This window comes from Echeneis naucrates, chromosome 12 (assembly GCF_900963305.1).
Source record: "Echeneis naucrates chromosome 12, fEcheNa1.1, whole genome shotgun sequence".
NCBI classification, from domain to species: Eukaryota; Metazoa; Chordata; class Actinopteri; order Carangiformes; family Echeneidae; genus Echeneis; species Echeneis naucrates.
Genome location: NC_042522.1, coordinates 241,660 through 264,416, shown reverse-complemented (window position 1 = coordinate 264,416; position 22,757 = coordinate 241,660). Strand labels below are relative to the sequence as shown.

At 39.9% G+C, this 22,757-nt stretch overlaps 3 protein-coding genes across 4 annotated transcripts in view; all 3 read left to right on the top strand.

The window, feature by feature from the left end:
- Positions 1-428, top strand: part of LOC115052155 (LIM/homeobox protein LMX-1.2-like) — a 33,192-nt gene extending 32,764 nt beyond the window's left edge. For both annotated transcript variants that reach the window (XM_029516106.1, XM_029516107.1), the window contains one exon: positions 48-428. In XM_029516106.1, the coding sequence (XP_029371966.1) occupies positions 48-205 (158 nt within the window). In that variant the 3' untranslated portion in view covers positions 206-428. The remainder of the gene's footprint in view (positions 1-47) is intronic.
- A 10,373-nt stretch (positions 429-10,801) lies between these two features.
- On the top strand, positions 10,802-15,145 carry nr5a1b (nuclear receptor subfamily 5, group A, member 1b). Its single transcript, XM_029516388.1, has 6 exons — positions 10,802-10,903; positions 11,610-11,751; positions 12,383-13,005; positions 13,171-13,290; positions 14,129-14,276; positions 14,904-15,145. Exons 1-6 carry the CDS (start codon positions 10,802-10,804, stop codon positions 15,143-15,145), a joined length of 1,377 nt encoding a protein of 458 aa, XP_029372248.1.
- A 3,860-nt stretch (positions 15,146-19,005) lies between these two features.
- psmb7 (proteasome 20S subunit beta 7) lies at positions 19,006-22,627 on the top strand. Its single transcript, XM_029516608.1, has 8 exons — positions 19,006-19,082; positions 19,977-20,070; positions 20,357-20,454; positions 20,653-20,793; positions 21,133-21,248; positions 21,510-21,568; positions 21,668-21,819; positions 22,439-22,627. Exons 1-8 carry the CDS (start codon positions 19,021-19,023, stop codon positions 22,548-22,550), a joined length of 834 nt encoding a protein of 277 aa, XP_029372468.1. The 5' UTR covers positions 19,006-19,020; the 3' UTR covers positions 22,551-22,627.
- Positions 22,628-22,757: the final 130 nt, after the last annotated feature.

Genomic DNA, 22,757 nt, shown 5'->3' with positions numbered 1-22,757 from the left:
ACACCACAGCTGCTGTGTTTGACCCCTGACCTCTCTCCTCCCACCAGGCACTGACTCCTTTGTTCATGACATTGACAGTGATAACTCGCTGACAAGTCTAAGTGACTGCTTCATGGCAACTACAGATGGAGGCTCCTTGCAGACTCAGGTGGAGAACCCCATTGACCGTCTCTATTCGATGCAGAGCTCCTACTTTGCCTCCTGAGATCCCACACCACCCCCCAGGCTGTGAACAGCGAGAACTCAAAGTGCAGGCATGTGACACAGGCCACAGGGTTCACCTCCAAGACAGGAATCGGGAAGCGGGGAAACGTGGCCACAGGACAGAATCCACCAAATATATCTGACTGACCTCCACCAGCCAAAGGAAAAGGATAACTTTAGAGTGACATTTGACTGGGACACATATCTTCCGATACACAACTGAACTAATTTTGTTGGACAGACAGCCATCAACATTTGTACAAATTTCACAAAAGAAGTGTTTCTTATGGAAAGTTCAAGTCAAAGATTGATTGGACATTTACTACAGGTAAACAGTGTAGCAGAAAAAATGGGCCACATGCTTCTCATTAGATAAAACAGTTAGATCCATTATTAATGTTGTGAGTTGTTGTCAATGGGACAATTGAGCAGATGTAGTTTGGTGATGTAATTTTAGCCAAGCACCAGATTTTTTTGGTCTTTAAGTCAACCAGTCAGTACCTGTTGCTGAACTCATACAAGATAATGTTGTATATGTAAAATATTGTTACTCACGATCATCCCGACTCGCATGTTACGAACGAACATTTATTTATTCCCACCAATGTGCTGGTTGCAATAAATAAAAAAAATAAATAAAATCTATTTAATATTACAATATGATCCCAATGTGATGTTAAAAAAAAAACATCTAAATTCACTGATTATTTTGAGTCTGATATTTATCATTGTATTTGTGTCGGTTTAACGATTGTGCAAATTCTTCTCTTTGCTATTTATTTTTCCATTGACATCCTTTGTAATGCATTTTAAATTTTCAAACTTAAAAGTGTTGGCACTTCAAATAAAAATGCATTTTCTTCAATTTTTATTGTTGTTTTGTTGAATTGAAGCAGTAAAGGTAGAGGTGTGTACCGGTGGACTGTTGCAACAAGTCTTTACCTGTCAGAAGGTAGTGATAAAAGAGAGCTGTATTTATAGCCTTGCCTTTTGTTTGGATTAATGAACAATTACTTTTAATCATTTGTTTGTTAACCTGTAAGCAAGTTAGTTTGTCCCAGTATATCCAGCTAGCACATGCTGTTCATGGCTAGAATGGTTGCAACATATTACTGAAATATTGTGATAAATATAATAAATAATATGATTTTTTAACATTACATATTTTCAGAATTCTATGGTGATCCAGACAACAAAAAGAAAAGTTAATGGCTGAATTTTTATTTTTATTTTTCAAGTTGCATCCTTGGTCAGTTGCAACACAAGTGTTGTGATAAATTAAAATATTATTAATAAAATTAAGGTGAGATGATCTGGGCCAATTTTCATATAATGGACTAGTGCATCAATTTGCAGACTTTTAATCAATGTTCATCAAATGTCTTTGTTTTTACTGTAACACCTCTAACCCCAGCCTCTCCTCTATCACCACTTGTAACCACAGAATCGAGGATTTAGAAAAATCACCAGATATCAGCGTTCATGAGGGTATTACTTCAGGTCGGCTCCACTCAGTTGCTGTCCAAAGTCCAAATTTTCTGACGTCTCCATTTTAATTGGGATAGAGGTTTCTTGAAATCAGTGAAGTATTGAGAAGAAAATAGGGAGAGGGGTGAGAACGGTAAGAGTAATGAGGAAAAAGAGGAATTCCCACACCCTAATGTGTATATCCATGTAAGAGGGCAACACCTGGCCAGATCCTGTGCCATCATAAAAGTAAATAACCAGATCACCACCACGCCATGTTTGTGTGGGTTTCCTCCCACCGTCCAAAGACATGCATATTTAGGTGAACTGACTCTAAATTGTCCGTGTCTGAGTGTGAATGGTTGTTGGTCTCTGTGTTGGCCCTGTGATGGACTGGTGACCTGTCCAGGGTGACTCCGCCCTCACCCAGTGTGAGCTGGGATTGGCTCCAGCACCCACTGTGATGGGTAAATGAATTCATGAATATCACACATGAGGCTGAATTTTTAGATGGCTTTTAGATTTTGTATCTCTACTTAATTAGTTTTCAAAGCTTGTTTGTGCTGTATCTGTACAGTGGCCAATGAGACATTTGATCCTTGTACAAACAGAGTACACATACACAGGTATGCATTATAAAGACCAATCCGCTGCACAGACTCTGCAAACACTCACAGCACATTTGAATCCAATTTCCCCGCAGCTTGATTTAGATTTTAGAGCTCTTACATGATAGACGCATGTGCTGCATCTGGGTCACTGAACAGTACAACTAATTTACCTGCCTCTCAACTTGGCTTTCTGAGTGACAGACGGCAACAATATTTACCCACTTTGAAACAAATCCCTTCCTCCTCTTTGTGTTAACTGCGAGTGAACATGAGTGGAATAACTCCATTTGTTCTGCTCCGTTGAGCTGCTGGGTGAAAGACAAACACCTGCCTCTTTGCTAAACAATTGATCATAAAAAATGATGCATACACACAGCAGCTCACAAAGAGAGCTCATGGTTCGAGTTTAGTCAGGTGGAAGATACAGAGGGAGACAGATGTCAGTGGCTTTCTGCACGATGAAACCTGCAACCCAACAACGTTTGGCTTCATTGTTACTGCAAACATCTCTCAGGTGATTCAGAGGCCAAGGTGACAAAATGTGCTCACAGCACTCCTCCCTGGGATTCAACAGGCATGTAATAATAATACTAAAAAAAGAAGTCATCTGAATAGTTCCAATGGTTTCAGACATTTTCTTTCCTACACACAGTTCTCAGCTGCTCCACAGTTAAGATCTTGGTGAACATCCAACAATCCATGTTACCCTGTGATAGACAGGTAGGAGACCAGTCAGATTGGCTCTAGTCAACATTGGATGGCTGAAAACTTAAGTTGATATTTACTGCTCATGATGGCTCTGGCCCAACCAACTGTTCAGGTCAGCCATGACAGTGTGACAGTAAGACCAGGACCCTGAAACTGAAACAGCTAAATAAAAGGTAATATTTTACATGTTTTGGCTGAGGATCAGCAGATGAGAGTCTGTATGTAATGGGAGGGGTAAGATGGACACAATATGGAGGAAAAGATTAGAAAAATTCATGTGATGCATGTTCTAACCAAACCATTTCAGGAGCAGCTTCCTGCTCCATCTCAGTCAAAAATGACTGACTCAGTCCACCGCCTGCACATCTGCTACGCATTTACTTGCTAATCCAGGAGAAGCTCTGTGTCTCTTGTGTCACGATCTGCCCTTTTGTTCCCCTCAGTCCATTTTTTCTGCCACCTCTCTCAGCACATAGTTTTCCCCTTATCTACATGTACTCCCTGTCAGACCTGTTATTTCTTTTCCCTGACATTAAAGCTAAAGTTTAATTTCTTTTAAAATACAACTTTAATTACACTTTTACTATGACGTCACAAAAGATAGCATTTTTTGTGTTTTTGGCACAAAAACAACAGCAGCTTTATCTGAGCATGAATGGCTTAAAAAATGTCATTCAATATATAAAATCATAAAAGCAGTGTGTGACGGTCTGGCAGGAAAACTGAGGCATTTTTAGAAAAAAGGCACATGTAAATCTTAATGTAAACAGCTGTTTTTTACATTAACAGTTGATCTCATTTGGATGTGAAGATCAGAAAGAAAAAACAAAAGCAGGTGAAGAACAGGTGAGACATTGTTAAACATGAGTGAATAAAGCTTTGCCTCCTCATATTGCTGCAGATTTAATCTCATTTACAGGAATACTAATCCTCACACATGCCACACTCTTGATGCTGTCATGAAAATCTGAGATAAATAGTGAGTGTCTGTTGCTGGCGTCCTGCAGGGCTCTGCTCTGGGCCCACTGCACTGAGCTGTAAGACAACATGTCATTTGTCTGTATGTATTCATCACAGCAATCTGACATTACAGGTTTGAGCAACCAGATCAGCCTATCAGTCCAAGCCGTCACTCAGACACAGCATGTCTCTCCCTGGCGGAGTGCTGTGCTTTCTGAACTTGAGCTAGTGGCTGACAAACAAACTCACTTTCTGTTCAAATCTGAAACCCACAGCACTCACTTATATTGCAACCATACTTATCTTCACCTAAAAGACAAAGACAGCCAAACTGAGTCTGAGACAGATGAGTGGACGAATCAGAAGAAACTAGACCATAAAGTGGGGATGTGCCTACTTGTACAAGTGACAGACTGTAACACACAGTCAGCCCTCAGTCCTTCTCAGCTCCACCTTCTCCTCCAAATATGCTTACAAATGACAATCTAATCTGTTTTATTCAGTGCTACTAATGACTACAATAAAAATAATAATGAATACTAATACCTCTCATGAATGGCTGACACAGAAACAATCCAAATCCAAAAAAATCCCATGATCCCATGCTGCTTCACAATATCATCTCATGCTGATTTATGTCATTGTTCGGATTGAGAGAGCCCTCAGTGCAGAAGTGAAAGACTGTGTCTTGCAGGTGGGGGACCTTTGTCAACAACAACAGTTGGTTAAAATTGGGAATACAAAGAAGTCAAAGACACAACCCTAACCCTAACCCTAACCCTCAGTAGGAATCTGGAAAATGAACAGCAGCCTGTGAAGCCAGATGATGGCGCTGTTAACCTATGACCTCAACCCCTCCCTCTTCTAGATATTAAATAATGATCTCACCTTATCATTCCATCATAATGAGCCAACTTTGGCCAACTTGTGGTTTCTCTGTCACCTGAACGGAGGCAGCTGTAGTTGTAGTTGTTGGGCTGTTCATCAGTCTCACCCCCCCTTCCCCAAAGGCCAGTGTTAAAGTCTGTGACTTCTCATTCCTCAATTTTTCCCAGCCATATGACAGAAATCAGGAAGAAAACCTCTATTTCTCCTCAAATTACCACTTTCCCTTTAAAGTGAATCAGAATACAGCCTCAGACTTTTGGACTCCACGATACAGGAGCCCAGTATTTAAGTGTGAAGCCAGGGCTGATTCCACACTCTTTCATTGCATGAGGCCCCTATAGGCCTGTTGTGGCCTGTAACATGAGTTGTTTCCCTGACTTATGACGTTGATTTGTTTATTGTTTTACAAAGTGCTCCTTCTCTCCCTCTGAGATCATTTGAAAGTAAGGAGTGATTTTAGGCCTGAACTTGTGCCGACACTTAAACTCCTGCTGCCAGACATTATTCACTAATAACAGCAAGCTCCTGATGACATCAGCAGCACACAGGGAAAAGAGCTCTGTCATAAACATTAGAGACGGCTGACACCTGTCTGCAGCTTCATTAGCAGCTCGCCACGGTGCAGGATGTATATGAGAGGCTTGTCCTTCTGTGACCTGCAGTTTCAGGTGAGTCTGAAAGGCATTTGTCACCAGCTAGCTCTGCTGTGTTTTACCATGTGAGCTGTTTCCATGTACTCCTAAGCAACCAGGTACACACTTGGAACAAAAGCTAATGCTGAAATTGGAGAGGAACCATAATCATTCATGGAAAGGTTTAAGAGCATGAAAGTATTTTTTCCTGACATGGAAGGCAGCAGGACATTTTGAGTTGAGTCTTCAGATGCTTTTCAGTGAAAAACTCTGAGTATAATATTGATGCACCGACTGAGCCACATCAGTGGCTCCAGTTGGTAATTACTGTTGATCTGCTGCACATTGCCTCTGGCTTTTCTCTATACTGTACAACAGCTGGAATGCAACATTTGTACAGTGTAGCACAACCATGACCAGGCCACCTTTAAATGCTCCATTTTTTCAAGTCAGAGTTATGTCTGTGATTCTTCAAAGAGTCAGTCTAAACAGTCATATAAAACAGTGTAAACTTCAAACGTGACCTTTGTAAGAATAATAATCCCTCTTTTTTTTGTCACGTAGACCAGTGGAGATGGGTGCTGGCACATATGTGCTCTGTGATAATTGTAATAATTGTTGACGTTCATCCAGCTATTATCCATCCTGATTATCCTCGTGGGGTCAAGGGGGTTAGTGCATGGACATGGCTGACAGGTACAGACAAACAACCATTCACACTCAAACTCAAACCTTCAGGCATTTTCTGAACAATGCCCCTAAACCCTCATGTGTCTAAACTGTGAGAGGAAGTCTTTCTGAAGAGGAATGTGCTGTACACCGTACACTGCCGTTGCTTCAAATCAGTGTGAACAGAGAACACATGTCCTCCATAACCAATATGAATTTAATAAGTGTGCACGAGCCTGAAGGAGAGTTCATAGCTGTTGTTGGCTCATGAACTCAGCTAGACCTCATGAGGATGGGCCACTCTTTGGACCCCTACAGCAGACCTTTAGCGGCCAATCCCTTTGGAGAGATGAGGTGCTGCAGGCACACTGTTTAGGATTAATGGTGCAGCAGGGTAACTTGCTGCACTAACAAAAAATTATCTATAGTGAAGACCTCATTAATTGTTATGAGGTTTTTTCAACCCTGTGACGGGACTGTCTCCTGAAAGGACTCCCCTCTGCAGCATGTGCCCTGGACTATTCTCCTTTGTCATGTTCTAGTGTTTTGTTGATCCATCAATCCACCACAATCTCCTGCTGACGTATACTCTATCATTCTATAGGTGGCCATTTTCCCGAGCAATCAATTTCACTTCTGCCTGAGACATCTTGGTCTAAAAACCTTTGTGCATAGCTCATAAATTAACATTAGAACTACAAGTAGGTAGTGCAAATAACAACAAAAATCCCACATTTTGATTATTTAACATCACCCAAATTCCAGAACACCAGCCTGAGGGATGGTGATTTCCATCAAAGGAGCTTAGGAGGTGCAATCAGAGCTGCTCATGAGTACCGTCCTTCTAGAGAAACATAAAATAGTCTTGGGCCTCAGAAGCTGAGGTGAATACTTGGGGCAAATGCTAAAATACTAGTACTATTACTACTACTACTGCTGCTGCTGCTAATAATAATAATAACAATAATACTTATCTGAACATTTGATACGACTGCAGTGTATATTGTTGTCTATGTTTGTTTAATGTTTTAATGTGAATGTTAAAAATGTGAGTAATAATCAGTCTGCAGTCACATTTTAGAAAAGGTTGCTGGGAGAAAAATGTGCCACTTTGAGGAGAGCCGAGATGAAGTCACAGTAAATCACTGTACGAAGCTGTGTTTTCTTTCCACTAATGCTAGCAGGAACAGTAAATAGGCAAAGAAGGTGTGTGTGTGGGTGTGTTGAGTCTGCAGAGCAGTAATGAAGGCTGTGTCCACTCTACTACATTCTACTCCATTTGTTAGATTTTCTCCTCTGTCCATAATGCAGAGCTGTGGACAGAGGAAACAGCCTTGTAGAAGCAAAGTTGTGACTATGTTGACGAAGGCCTGTACTATCAAATATCTTGAAAATTCCCACCTCTGTAAGTGATTTTATACAAGAAAGTCTAGACCTGCTTTTTTGGAAAGTGCCTTGTTGTGAACTGGTGCTGTATGAATTAAAATTGTCTTAGCTAGACCAGATGTGATATATTTTATGACAGAAACAGTTTTGAGAGAATACAGTACTGTTGATCTCTTATCAACTGCTCTGACTGACGATCACTCACACAAAGCCTGTCTGTTGAGTGAGACAGGAATACAAACAAGGATACGTGCTTCTTCCAAGCAGGAGGAAATACTTTGTTTAATAAAAGAGGATTGGTCCTAGCTGCATCTTCTGTATTTCTTTAACCCTCAGTCATATGTGATAGGATCCTAAAGTAGGATTAGAGTCTTTGGCCTCAGCCAACTTCAGGAAAGCCAGCCACTAACTGTAAGTCCAGCCACAGACGTGCCTAAACAGCTAAAATTTACCGATGGACATCAAATGTCACAGCTGATTACGGCAGCAGACTCTCTATTTACATCCCATACTCAAACAAGAGGAGAAGATTACTGACCTTAGTTTATTGCAACTGCCAGTAAGGAGAGCTTGGATATACTTTCTGTAAGAACCCTGGACAGTCTGGCTACCTCAGCTCCTGCCAGAAGTGCCTGCAGTCACCCTGAGCTCCTGGATCCTGCAAAGCTGTCCTATATTCCAGCAGATGCTCTGACCGCCTGTGAACTCCATCCAGATCCACAAGCTCTCAGCTTTCCTATCGGGGTTCACATTGGAAAGATTAAAAGTGCGAACCTCTACTGCTTCCTGATCTTTTGTGTATCTTCCCTGTGGCAGAGTTTATGAAACTCTTGGAAGGTTGACCATGGGTTTCATACCATAAAGAGCTGTTTGTACGTGTCACCACAAATGGAATGCAAATTTAACTGTTACCATCTGAGTCAAGAGGATCATATTCAATACTTATCATTAACCTTTCCACTCACTGAACAATATAAGAATGTAAATGAAAAACTTGGATGATGATGACATTATACAGGAATAACCATATCACAACATGTTTAATGCTATGTTATAAAGAACAAAGTTCATTGTATTCAAGATACATCTTGAATCTTTTTATCAGGTTTCACTGAGCCTAAATTTGGGCCGCATGTATAATCTAACCCTGGTTACTATATATATATAACTATATAAGCTGATATCTGTAGGTATATTTGTCAGGAAAAAGTGAAATTCACCAAGGTGAAAGTGAAAAAAGTGATTCAAGAAGTGTAAAAGCAAATAATCTTTGCATAATTAAAAGAAGCAATCATCATTATAATGTAGTTTTTTAATGTGAAAATACTTTACACATGAAAAGATTCAAAAAGAAAAACTATTCCCCCTTCTATAAAATGATCTTCTGCACTTTATTGTAAACTCTTTTGTCCCCATAGAGCATCTGTAGAATTGGTCAACCAGTTTTTGGGGCTTTACATCATCTATCCTCAACAAATGGTGAAAGAAATGATTACTGCAGTTTTTGGTTCTTTACAGTCTTGTAGCATTGAACAGCTGAGACAGTTAATGTCTTTAATTGTCTTTACTGGAGCATGAGCATGCTTTAGATTCTTTAACATGTTTGTTTAACGACAAAATTGGTAAATTGTGAAATAACAAAAACATAAGCCTCATCCGTGCCCCAAAAAGACCTGTTGCATGAAATTAAGGGCTTATTGAAAGCTACTACTACTAAATACTAATACTAATACTTCTACTACTAATAATAATAATCATCATCATCTCAATAATACGTTCCTACAAAGTTGTAAGATCAAGATATTCGTCAATATTTGTCAATATGATGTAACCACAGTGTCTCCAATTGCACATCCACCTCACCTCATCTCACCTCATCTAACCCTAACCCTGTTCCTGTTCATTTGGGTTCATGAATAAATTAAAAGCAGTAGATATTACATTTCCTTTGTACAACTGGGGAAATCGGCCAACAACATTTTTGTTGTGTAATGCAACACCTCCATCTACTGGTCATCAAAAACCATAGAAAACCATGAAATGGCCTTTTCACTGTCTCCCAGATTACACAAAAGTCTGCTATGTCTCTCAACAATGTTCCTTTGTGTTTATGTTTTCTGTCTTATATATGAAATAGGGTTCTGGGTCTGTCGAGAAGATGAAGAAGTGGAGTAAAAAATCAGCTGAACACATGGCAAAATATTTTCAAGAAGTCCTTCATTATTACAGATCAGGCCAAATGGAACAGCCAAATGTTTTTTAACAAGTGGTCCTGTCAGTCCAAATCTCCAGTCACTGCTCAGTTCAGAGCCTTGCATAATGTCAGCCAGGTTTTAGTTTTTTGTTTTTTTTTAGGTTAGGTTTTAGACCTGCTCATAACACTACGACTGATGGTGAAATTTACACCTTTAACTGATAGCATTATTTCGTACTCAGTTGTTTGTTGTTTTTGTTCATAAATAGCTTATTAAGCTTAAAACTGGTTAAAATCATATCTCTGATAGAGATGGACATAGCACACACACCGTTCACATTTAGCAGAACATTGGCCATTGTTGCGTTTAAGATACAAGAAGTTCCAATACATCCTGAGCAGCTACATCCTCAGGGTAAATGGGTAGGGAGCTAGCTGGTTGGTATGCTAACTTTAGCAGAAGAATAAAGTCATGAATAGAAGCAAAATGATATGGATTCTGGCCAGCCCTTATTTAGTAAAGGAATGAAGTTTAACACTGAGTTCACAATGTTTCTCATGTGTGGTAGAGTCTGACTTGCACTTCGTGATGTGCGCTAAACTGTGTGAGTTAAAACATGTATTCATTATTTGTTTATTGCAGCTCATGTGGTCATGAACATTGTGTATGTACAGCAGCTAAACTGTGAAAAGAGATATGTGATTCCAACTTGAAATATCAAATCAATCACTTTACATAAAGAAATAAAAGATAGCAGCCTGCAGCAGCAATCAAACAGAGTGGACACATGAATATAGTCTTAGAAGAACAGTGGAACTGAGGAAGAATCACCTGAGAGGATGGACTGCAGAGCGCAGTCTACTGATTGTAAAGTGCTCATTGGCTGGTGCTTCAGACCAGGTCAGCATCTGAGGCAGAACCATGAGGAGGGTCCTGCCACCACAGGGTGATGACATAAGAGCAGAGAGTCTCTGACCACTCACAGTCACAGCTTTAGGTTGGCAGACAGCTGAGGAAACCTTTACTCGCAATTTAACAGGTGACACAGGTGGAATTCAACTGTGTTCTTTCTTTTTCCACTATGGAGTCCAGACAAGATGTGGATTTGGAGGAGCTTTGTCCAGTTTGTGGAGATAAGGTCTCTGGGTACCATTATGGTCTGCTCACCTGTGAAAGCTGCAAGGTAAAAATTTTTGTTGCACTGGGAAGTTTAACTACAAAAGTTAATTGAATGTTTTTTTTTTTTTAGAAACTTCCTTTGGCACAACAGGTCAGTACATAAGATACATAAGTGCAAAAAGTGAAATTCCCCAGATATTATAATTATTTATATTTCAGATTGAGTTATTATAAAACTCTTGAAATGCAGAAACATGTTCTGTTAAAACTATTTGAGAGGAAGAAAGGATAAGTTTCTGATACTTTCAGATGGGGTTAAATCCAAAAATATAAATTTATCTCACAGCAAATTAAAGAAGAGGGGCTCCTTCAGAACATAACGCACTAAAGGTTAAATGGGTTTTCACTAAGTCAAATGTCTGGGCATCAGTTTTTCTCCATATTTTAGCACCAACAACACAATGCCTTTATCTTTACTTGATAATGACCTAAAGTTTAAAGAGTCAGGAAAAAGTAATTTAAATATAAATGACAGAGAATTGAAAAGCGAGATGGAAATAGAACAACCTGAGGTTTCCATTGATTCTCCTGGCAGACCTCTGCATCAGAAACCATTCAAGAGGGGATCTGAAACAGAGAGATCTGAGAAGATCATGCCTGTAGTGCTGTCTGTGCTGGGTTTACTGTGTTTAACAACAAGACCCAGTACAGGTTGCAACAACACAACTGCCTTCTTCAAGCGGGTCCTTCTTCTCCATCATCACACACAGGGTTTTTTCAAGAGAACAGTTCAGAACAACAAGAAGTATGTCTGTGCAGAGAACAAGGAGTGCAGGATCGATAAAGATCAGAGGAAACGTTGTCCCTTCTGCAGGTTTCAGAAGTGTCTTTATGTTGGCATGCGGCTGGAAGGTAAGGATGGCATCTTTCTTTTTAATTGAATTCTTGATGTACCAGATAGTGAAATAACTGATGTTGTCTGGAAAGCCCAAGAGTCAATCCTCCATGACTTCACCCATTGGTTTTGTAATTTGTCTGTCAACATTTTGACCTTGAAACCTGTAGAACCGTATTTGGAGGAAAAGGTGGAGTTGAGGAGAATTAATACCCCTAATTCATACCCTGCTGAGGGATCTTTTTTTCCTTTAAATGGGACCATCATTTAAAAAATGAACATCATGCTGCATTGAAAACTACAGACTGAGTCCATCAACTCATTAAGAAAATGTTTACTGAGGGGATAAATGAAGTGAAAAGTAGGAACATTTCCCCATACCCTTCAGTGCAATCTACTTCAATTCACTGGTTTCACTTCTCAGCTCTGCAACCTACATTCACTTTTATATACAGTCTGTTGGGAAACTCTGCAGTCATACATGGGTTTAATTAACACCACATGAATCTAAACTATGCAGTTTATCACCATACAGCCTGAACTGAGGTTTTCCATCCATGTTTTCCCTTTAATGCTTGCAATCTGTGTGAAATTGTTATCAGTGAACATCATTCTGATGAACTGCTCTTCACAAACTGTTCTCATCAGCTGTTCGTGCAGATCGGATGCGAGGTGGCAGAAACACATTTGGCCCCATGTACAAGCGAGATCGTGCCCTGAAGCAGCAGAGAAAGGCTTTAATACAAGCTGGTTCATTCAGCCTGGAGAGCAGCCCAGCTCTGGTTTACTCAGCCAACCAGATTGACACTGGTGGCCTCCAACCAGACTCCATCCTTCATCCTTCCTATTTCGTCCACAACAGCCCGCTACCCACAGCGCAGGTCAGTTACCAGCGCTCATCACTGTGTTCACCAGGTTCCTCCCATGACCAGAGCTTCTCCCTCTCAAAGTGGACTGTCAAGTCCAAGCACACTAATGACTGTGCAGGTCCACAAGACGCTGCTGAAGGACTTTACACTAACCCAGACAAGCCAGACTCAAGCTCTCCACAAGGTCCCAAGATGCCTCAGCTGGTGACGGAGTTCCTCCTCTGTGATCCAGATGAGCTACAACTACAGACTAAGATTAGTGCTCGCCTCCAGCAGGAGCAGACAAGCTGGAGGAAGCACGGGAACACCAGCACTTTCAGACTGTTGTGCCTCATGGCTGACCAGACTTTGCTCTCCATTGTGGAGTGGGCTCGTACGTCCATCTTCTTCAGACAACTTAAGGTTAGACCTTTTCTGCTGATGTTGGTTTTAGATAAATTAACAAAAGAGACACTGTCTCTCAGTTCACTTCATGCTGCTTCTATTTACCAGCTGTGCTGAATTCATATGTGGAGCATGTGATGAGGATGTATTTAAACTGTATTAGATCTTTCTTTTTGCTCCAAGGTGAGTGATCAGATGAAGTTGCTGTACAGCTGCTGGAGTGAACTGTTGATCCTTGACATCATCTCTAGGCAGGTCCTCTATGGAAAAGAGGGCAGTCTGCTCCTGGTTACAGGAGAGGAGGTGAGCTTTTTGAGGGAAATGGGCTAAGTGGGGTATATATCAGTTTGACTTTTTTGAATGCATGCTCACAGTTGAACTGAATAGGGAGCAGAATTTACATCAAAAGCACCCAAGCAAACACATACTTGCTAACACTTAGACCATACATAACAACATGCAAAAACATTACATACAACATATAAATAACATGCATGGACAGCAGCAGGCCCCAGAGACTTCAGTTATCTCTTTTATTCAGCACTTTTTTGTGTAGTCTAATTGCTGTGGGCAGTGATGATGCCTTCAGTCTGTTAGTTCAGTGCTCGAAGTCAGTGAGATGGTTTCTGCTACTTAGAGGCCTGTTGGTGTTTCTGTCTGTGGTCTGTGGTAGCAATTCATATAGTGGATGTCATTTCTTTGACAAGATGAATTGCTGCCCGCTCCCTCTCACTCCAAAGAGACAGGATGGCAGTTGAAGGCCATGGCCTCCATTCCATAGTTATTGTGCTTAATACAGTATTATGTTGTGGATCAATGTTGCTGAGATCAAATTCAAATCATGCCATCTTTCCATCCATCCATGGCCTTTAATGTTGAGCTGTTTTAAATGATTTAACATTGGAGGTTGGGCTCAATGTCTATAAGAGCATCCAGGAGAACATGCATCCTCCTCTTGTCTGGGATGCCTCTGGCCATTCTAAGTGGGAAGAGATGAGGGTGATCAGTATCACGCCCCAAAGATCCACAGTTAAATACCTCACTCACATCATCAGTCATTACTATCTTGATTACCATCTGCGATCATGACATCATGATGCACAGCTGTTCATGACATCACTCTCTGTAATCTTTGCTGCAGGTGCACTTTTCAAACATACCCTTTCATGCTGGTCCTACTTTGTACAGCCTGATCCAGAGGGGACTGAAACTGGTTGAGAAACTTCATATCCTAAAAGTAGACCGTCAAGAGTTTGCCTGTGTCAAGTTCCTGATCCTCTTTAATCCAGGTAAATTACAGCTAAATCCTTGTCATCTATTTTTACAAGCAATATGCTGTTTTATAATTTAGCTGGTGATTGTGGTTTTTAATTGTGGCAAAATACTTTTAAAGAATGATCATTATTAATTATCAGTCCACAGTGCAACTTGTGAGTGATGTGAGTTATTTTTACTATATATTTTTAGATTTTAGATTTAGATTTTATTAAATGTGTATTTATTACTACAATCCCTGAGAGAAATGCAATGTCAATTTGCTTGCATTACACTTGTGATGCATTGCAAAGTGAAAATGAAGTTTGATATGAATTTGTTTTGAATTAAATTTAGAATTTGAATTTATTATGATGCCAACATCTATATAATTGTGGCAAACACTTTAGGAAACCCAAGCGCAGATGTGGATGCAGAGATTTAGGGAAGGTTCAACAGTTTATTACAAGAAGTAAAAAGGTGAATGGATGGAAAAGTCCTGAAGAACATGATTACGCGATTTGTCGAAAGCATAAATATACAAAAGTAACACAATAGTAATTAAAGATAACAATAGGAAAAGCCTCTGAAATCCTCAAATTTATCATCTTGTGACATGAAAGGTTTAACAACTTTTGCTTCATTCATCTTTTCCTACCCAGATGTCAAAGATCTTGAAGAGCATCAATTTGTGGAGAGAGTGCATGAGCAGGCTAAGGGAGCCCTGCTGGAGTACACACTGTGCAACCTTGGACATTTTACTCATCTGTTGCTGTGTCTTTCTGAGTTACGCTCTCTCAGCACCCTGGCTGAAGACTACCTTTGCTGCAGAAACCTCAGTGGTGAGATGCCCTGCAACAACCTGCTCATTGAAATGCTCCATGCCAAGTGCAGCATGCCATGAAGACTGAAGCAAGAAACAGAAGCATAACATCTAATACAATAAGATCTGTGACTAAGGACAGGATTACAGTACTACAATTAATAATGTCCATAGAAAATGCTGTAATTTGTATCCAGTTGAACTTGGGACATCTGCTGTTTTGGTAATGATAATTATCTGCCGTCAAACTCAGCATCTGCATATTTGTGTTCTCAGTCCCTTAGTAAGATCAGTGGGTGGAATGATCATCATGCAGTGTTATTGTTGATATTATAAGATTGCAGTAATATAATAATATAATATAATATAATATAAAATATACCCAAACAATAATACAACATCATATATTATATTAATATAAGAATATATCCATACACAGAATAACTGTCTCTTTAGCTTCATGATCACCAGTGAGTGTGGAAATGTTGTGCTGTTTGTTCCAGCACAGTTTACAGCTGGCCTAACACACTTCTTCAATGAGAACAGCTCCCTACTCAGCCAGATGATGGTGCCGAAAAATGTAAAGAAAATTGAAAATGTTTTATTTATCAACTTACACCTCCAAACACAACAGATGTAGGTGTTCATGCTCTGGCTCAAGGTATTCATCATTCATCATATCGATTGGTTCATATGGGCGTGGTCTACCAGACCATCTATCAGTTTTGCTTTTAACTCACGATGCCTTGATCAATGCTGATTAAACTATCAGAAACATACTGAGTGCTCAGTTTGTGAATTAGTGCAGGCCTCATGATGACAAAGGGTGGGGAAAAGGTCTTTCTCTTTATTTTAAAAGAATAGAACAAGCTGAAGTGAAGCCCAAAACACTTGTTGGGTCTCACAGTCTTAATATTCCCTGATGGAGCTGCTTGTGTTTCTCTTATTTAATTGTAATGTTTTTTTTTTGTTGTTGTTGTTTATTCTCTTCTCTTATTATTATGTCTCTTTTATTCTAAGTAGTAAGCGGCAGAGAGGCCAACAGGGAGAGGAAAGGAAATGACCTGCAGCATGGCTCCCAGGCTGGAATCTAACCAATGCACAAACATGGCATGCACACTAACCACTCAGCCATCTGCACTGCTGCTGTGAAAACCAGGAACTGTTGCTTGTAACTAGAATTCTGACTTTGACTATGCTTCCATAAGCCAACAGTCATGATGCATTTCCAATCTAAAAACACTGATTATCTTAACTTCACTTGACTTAAAAGCTATGTTTTCCATGTGTGTCATGATACATGGAATGTCTTCGGCATATTTAATCCAAGCTTTGATTGTAACTATAAAATGTTCATTTTGATTTATATATCTTCACATCACATTAAATCACACTATACTTCTGGTGTATTATTTTCTCAAAAATGCAGCATGACATGGTAATTCTGAAACCTTTTGGATATGGAGAGATCCACAGGACTGAGTCATAAAGCCTGTCAATTACTTCGCTTTTTTGCACCTGAGATTTTGTTTGATGGTTACCCCAGTTATGATTCTTTGAACTTCTCTGTAACTAACTAATGACTAAATAAGACTACGGAGGTTGTTGGGACATCAAACTTCATCACATTGAACATGAGAACTGACTGACACATCAATTCATTTTTTACAGCATGGTTGTGTGTATACAAATTGTACTAACTGTTTCAGATAAAAGCTTTCGTGGAAGAATTCAGGGCTGAATCAGAATGCGTGGTCCAGTTGATTCATAATCGAGCATTAGTTTTATTTTACTTCTAGAGATTTCCTTTCAGCCCATATTTTGTTGGGAGAAGAATAGTACAATTTCAAACAAAGATGTGGGCTGAAGCTCTTGGGCATGCCCCAATGGCCTGAGAGCTCTTTCAGCTTCTTATAATAACAATTACAATAATGATAGTAGCAATAATAATGATAATAAAAAGAAAACATCTGCTTTAAGACTGCTTTTACCAATACTCAAATATGTGTTAAAGAATGAAACTCAATTAAAAACACTAAAACCTGAAGACTCAACTTGCACTTATTGCAGCAGACCAAAATTAGATGAGGGACTTCTTAGAGTCCAGGAATGAGATACAACTTCCTGACCTTATTACAATCGCACCATATATTGTATTTGTCCTACACAATTTCTACAGGATGAGGCCATTTCCACATTTAATAACATTAATTTTCTGAAATAGACTTAAAACTAATTGTAGTTATAATTATATCTTTTTTTATTTGGTGGCAAGTCCCATAAAAAAAAATAAAAATAAAATACAGTATAGTAATCTAGCCAATTTTGCCCCAGATGAACATAGCGGCAAAATTTATAATATATATATTGCTCTGACAACAACAAAATTAGAAGAAAGTTTGTGTGAATGGAGTTGACTCAGGCTGAGTATTTGTGCAGTCCACTGCTGGACAGACGACACATCCAAACAGAGAACATGTTGTGATGAAGCCACTGGTCAGTGTAGCGGGGATTATGTGGTTATGACTTTGAGCTTGCTTGGTCCATTTTAGGTGAACTTCAGTTTTTGGAAAACAAGCTCCAGTTCTAAACCTTTATGGGGTTACATATGAAGGTTGTTATTTAATATTTAATGGAACATGACAGCAGTGGATGATGAGAAAGAAGGCAGATTTCCTGCAGGTTAAAGTCAGTGCACATTAACCTTTGTTATCAGTTACTGAGATCCCACTGATTACACCTCAGACCACCTGTTTTCTCCAATCTGCAGAGATAAAAGGCTTAATCAACATAATGCATCCGCTTTACTGTGTGGAGGTGCCCTATCTGATCTTGTCCACCCCACTGGAGCCCATATCCTATCCGACCTCGAGATCCAGCTGGCATCAAGCTGGCACACATCCTGTTCAAGGGCACAAGATGGCAGCATGACTAAATACACAGTGTTAGGGTTGTACAACAAGTACACAAAGTGAAAAGTAATAGAATTAAAAGAGAAAAGCAAATTACCATTGCTATAATTTTGTGTAGAATTTTTTTAACAAATAGAATAATTCTGTTTTTAGAGAAAGCAACTCATAGCTTTTAGATCCTGACTGTGGTTTAGCCTACTCATCTGTGGTATCACCACTACAATACACCGATGCACAGACAAATTCAGTGGAAATATGCCCGGTGTTGGCATCCCAGGACCTTTCTGGAATAACTTTTCGCTAACTGAGCTAATGAGCGTGAATTTATGCCAGGTCCTTCACTGTGGTATTTCTTCTGTTTGAACTTGTTGGAACTGACAATATGTTCTGTAAAAAAAAAAAAAGGTTCACAAGCCAGATTTCCTTTAGTTAAATCAAGAAGAGATTTTTATAAGTAATCTACCAGTAAGCTGCAGCAAGATATTTATCAATTGAAATGAATATGAAAGAGGGTGATTTCTGATCAAAATCATCATATGATTTTAACTCCAAATAATAGCCTTCAGATCATTAGTTTTATTTTAGTTTTCATCCATAAAAGAAATTATTTGCTTAACTGAACAGTTATAGTCCTCTATTAACTGACTATAACCCCTTCCCAATTTAATTTCCAAGTGTGTTTAATATACTCACCTAACTCTGTTATGCTGTTACAGCTGGAAAGCCATCTGACTGTGTTGTTGTTTTGATTTATTGTGAGTTGATCCAGCCTTGTCTCTCTCTAGTCCCATGTTTTATTTTAATTAACATTATTTTATTTTCTTTTGTTATCAAGCTATAAAATTTTATTGCTATAAACGCTTGTGTACTTTTGATCCGTGTTAATCTTGAATCTTATAATCTTATTCATTGTATTCTTGTTCATATTTGTTGTTGATGGCTAACATTGAAACAAACTGGTGAATGGGTGAAACGGAAGTAGAAGAAGAAGAAGAAGAAAAGACTTCCTCCATTTCCCGGAAACGCAAACCTTCATTCACCAAGATGGCGACATTGAGTGTGAGGCGGCCACCGATCGGCGGTTTCAGTTTCGAAAACTGTAAGAGGTAAGAGGCTTTCAGTGAGGGAGATAGAGGCCAGAACGGCGACGAAGTCAAGTGTATGAAGTGTACATACTTTTGTGTTCCGGTTTGGACAGCGACAGGCGTGTTTTAGGGCGCTTTTCCCAGTGATGCTAACTCACGTTGACTTGGCTCCCGGACAATGACTCAGGCGTTTCTCACCGTTAGGCTGGTTTACGTATCACTTGTGTTTTTAGTATCAGGAACAAGTTCAGTGTTGGATGTATGTCATGCTTCCACACGGATGAACAAAAGTGTGTGTGTGTGTGTGTATATATATATATATATATATATATATATGTGTGTGTGTGTGTGTGTGTGTGTGTGTGTGTGTGTGTGTGTGTGTGTGTGTGCGCGCGCGCGTATGTATGTATGTGTATGGTACATGTCTATTTTTTTTTTTTTATCTGTGCTGATACTAAACCTGCTCCACATAAATAAACTAACACAAAAATGGCTCAGATTTCTAACAGCTAATTCAAGGGAAAACTGCTCAGCTCAGTAAGAATAAATATTAAATCGTCTCGAAATGTCATAAACTTTCAGGGATAAAGTGAAATTAAATGGAAAAAAACAAAACAAAAACCCAATCTATAGGAGCGGTGATGGGCTCTGGTGACTGCTCAGGGCTTTAGCATTTAGGCCTGAGCCCCATGGAACTGGTTTGGGAGGAATTTGAGAAAGGGGGGAAAAAAAAACATTTGTCATTATTGTGTCGTATTTAGTAAATTTGCCAGAAAGTGGAAAATGGGGGTATTGTAAAACTTTTGATTGGTAGTGCCATAAATGATTGGCTACTGTGAGAGTCATTGAGATTTGTATCAGTTGTCAGTCATTAAGTGACGTGTGCTTGTTTTTTGTTTTTTTTTTTTGTATCAGAAATGTACTTTTAGCAGGCGAAGTGAACAAAGTGGGCTGCAGTTTACCTGCTGCCCGTAAAACAGGAACCACAATCTGTGGGGTTGTCTTTAAGGTGAGTGATAACAATCAGTAGCTATGTGATAGATTAAGTTCCAATGGATTATTGAGAACAGTGTGATGATAAAGTCATTTGTATTTATTTGAATCTAGTTCACTGTGTTCCCACTGATATGTTTTAATCCTCCTGGCACAGGCCTAGGCTCAAATTAGGGTAAAAAGTAAAGCAATTTTCACTAATAACTTTAAGCTTTTTTGTATATCAACCTTATGTAAACATTTGAAGTAAATCTGTAGTGGAAAAGAAGTCTGTGCTAATTGTTTAATGTTTCTCTGTCAAGGATGGTGTTGTTCTTGGAGCTGACACCAGAGCCACTGAGGGCATGGTGGTGGCGGACAAGAACTGCTCCAAGATCCACTACATTTCTCCCAACATTTAGTAAGTGACAAGGTTTCAAGGTTGTTAGTTAAATGGGATGTTTCACTCAAGACTCATGCTGTCCTCATACGCAGTCTTTGTGTATTCAGATAACTTTAGTTAAGCATGTTTAAGTTTCCAGAGTCAACATCTGCTTGTGGGGGAGACATGTTATTTTCCTGTTAATTGCTTTTAAAAAATAATGTGGTTGTTGTCCAGCTGTTGCGGAGCAGGAACAGCAGCAGACACAGAGATGACAACTCAGATTATCTCCTCCAACCTGGAACTGCACTCACTCTCTACAGGCAGACTGCCACGTGTGGCCACTGCTAACCGCATGCTCAAACAGATGCTGTTCAGGTACACTGCTCTTCCTGCATCAGTGTTTAACGCGGTGTAGTTCATGTTCATGACATGCAGCTGAAATAAATACAATTATTATTCATGTGACTTTTGGTTTACTTAGGTGAAATCAGTATTCAACAAGAGTATATAAACAGAGATTACTTTAATTAGACCTGGTGACTCTGAAGCTCTGTCATCTTGCTCTTCCACTCTTTGTTCAGCTTCTTTTATTCCATACAGCATGAATCTGGACAAGCATGAATGTAAAACTGTAAAGTGAGTCGCGTAAGTGGAGGAGGCACACCTGGTTGTTTTTTTTAGGTGGTCTGATCTGTTGTTTCTGTGTGTATTCAGGTATCAGGGCTACATTGGAGCTGCTCTGGTCCTGGGTGGAGTGGACTGTAATGGTCCTCACCTTTACAGCATCTACCCTCACGGCTCCACCGACAAACTGCCCTATGTCACCATGGGTCAGTCTCAAATGGCAACACACCGCTCGCCCTTCACTTACAGTCTGACAGCTTGATGAATTAACACAAGCAACACTGTTTCTTGTAGCAGTTGTAGATTAAACCTTTCAGCAAATGCCTAACATACATACATAATTAAAAAAAAAAAACACAGGACAAAGTCCTTGGTGTTTCAGGGTCGAGATTTTGATCTTCCCTGGAATCATGTTTCTGCCATGATGGTCCTGCTGGAAACACTAATCCAGCTTTTCTTTTCTGAAGGTTCCGGGTCACTGGCTGCTATGGCTGTGTTTGAGGACCGCTACAAGCCTGATATGGAAGTGAGTCCACTGCCCTCATTCTCAAATTAAATAAACCAGCCAGTCCTGTAAAGTGTCTGACAATCTCAAACGGACTTCCTGTGACACTTCCTCTCTAAGGAGGAGGATGCTAAGCGGCTGGTGCGTGACGCCATCGCTGCAGGTATCTTCAACGACCTGGGCTCTGGCAGCAACATTGACCTGTGCGTCATCACCAAGAGCAAAGTGGACTACATCCGGCCCCACGATGAGGCCAACAAAAAGGGGGTCAGGTGAGGACTACATCAAAACCTCTAGTTTTATTTTATTTGAGATGAGATTGTTGATGTTGTATGGGACAGCAGGAAGGAAGCTGACCTGCTCTTCGATAGCTTTTCGTCAGCAAAACTGAGTTTCTCTCTCACCTTAATATTTCTGTGAATCCACTGATTTTAAGTGAAGACTTTCCTGGTAGAGTGTTGTGGGAAAGGTCTGAATCTGGCCCAGGCTCTTCTCTGCATGTCCACCTGTCTCTGCCATTAACAGTCACAGTAACACATGTAAGGAGGTGCTGCGGTTTTTCATGATGAGCTGCTGGATGACCTGTTGACTTGTTCTGTTTTAAAGAGTGAATGAGCTTGAAGCCCTGCAGCTGTGAGTACAGATATTGGTGTTGACTGAGGAGCAGCAGCCTCACACTGGCCAAACTACTTACACTTTGCAGATTTCTAGCAACCCCTCTTAAACCTACCCACCCCACTTACTCAGTTTGGCTTTCCATAACTTATGTGTGCAGTGCATCTGAGATGGTTGTGTGATACAGTGGCGTGTTGTGCTGATGAGAGAACCTGTGATTATAGACATTTCTGTCACTGACTCTTCTCGGGTTTTGTCCCATGTCCCCCCATGTAGAACTGGTGACTACAAGTACAAAAGAGGCACCACAGCTGTGTTGGAGAAAGTGGTGACCCCCCTGGACTTGGAGCTGGTGGAGGAAACTGTACAGACCATGGATACGTCCTAAAATACTGGACACTTGTCATAATTCCTAATGCAAATGCTTAATTTTTTCCATGATTAAGAATAAAAATGTTTGAGTGACTTGTTTTGTTCTTGTGTTATTGAAGTTGTTCAACTTGAATTTTTGACAGCATTGTGCAGACACAGTCTGTGTCTACACAAGTCTGTGGAGAGACAGGATCAGGTAGCAGATGTAAAGTGCATGACTGAA

Excerpts from the sequence above, each read along its gene's own strand:
- nr5a1b (XM_029516388.1), top strand. The coding sequence starts at position 10,802 with ATGGAGTCCAGACAAGATGTGGATTTGGAGGAGCTTTGTCCAGTTTGT. Across the intron at positions 10,904-11,609 it reads TCACCTGTGAAAGCTGCAAG|GGTTTTTTCAAGAGAACAGT; the intron begins GTAAAAATTTTT and ends CATCACACACAG. Across the intron at positions 13,006-13,170 it reads TCTTCTTCAGACAACTTAAG|GTGAGTGATCAGATGAAGTT; the intron begins GTTAGACCTTTT and ends TTTTGCTCCAAG.
- psmb7 (XM_029516608.1), top strand. The coding sequence starts at position 19,021 with ATGGCGACATTGAGTGTGAGGCGGCCACCGATCGGCGGTTTCAGTTTC. Across the intron at positions 21,569-21,667 it reads GCTACAAGCCTGATATGGAA|GAGGAGGATGCTAAGCGGCT; the intron begins GTGAGTCCACTG and ends TTCCTCTCTAAG. Across the intron at positions 21,820-22,438 it reads GCCAACAAAAAGGGGGTCAG|AACTGGTGACTACAAGTACA; the intron begins GTGAGGACTACA and ends CCCCCCATGTAG.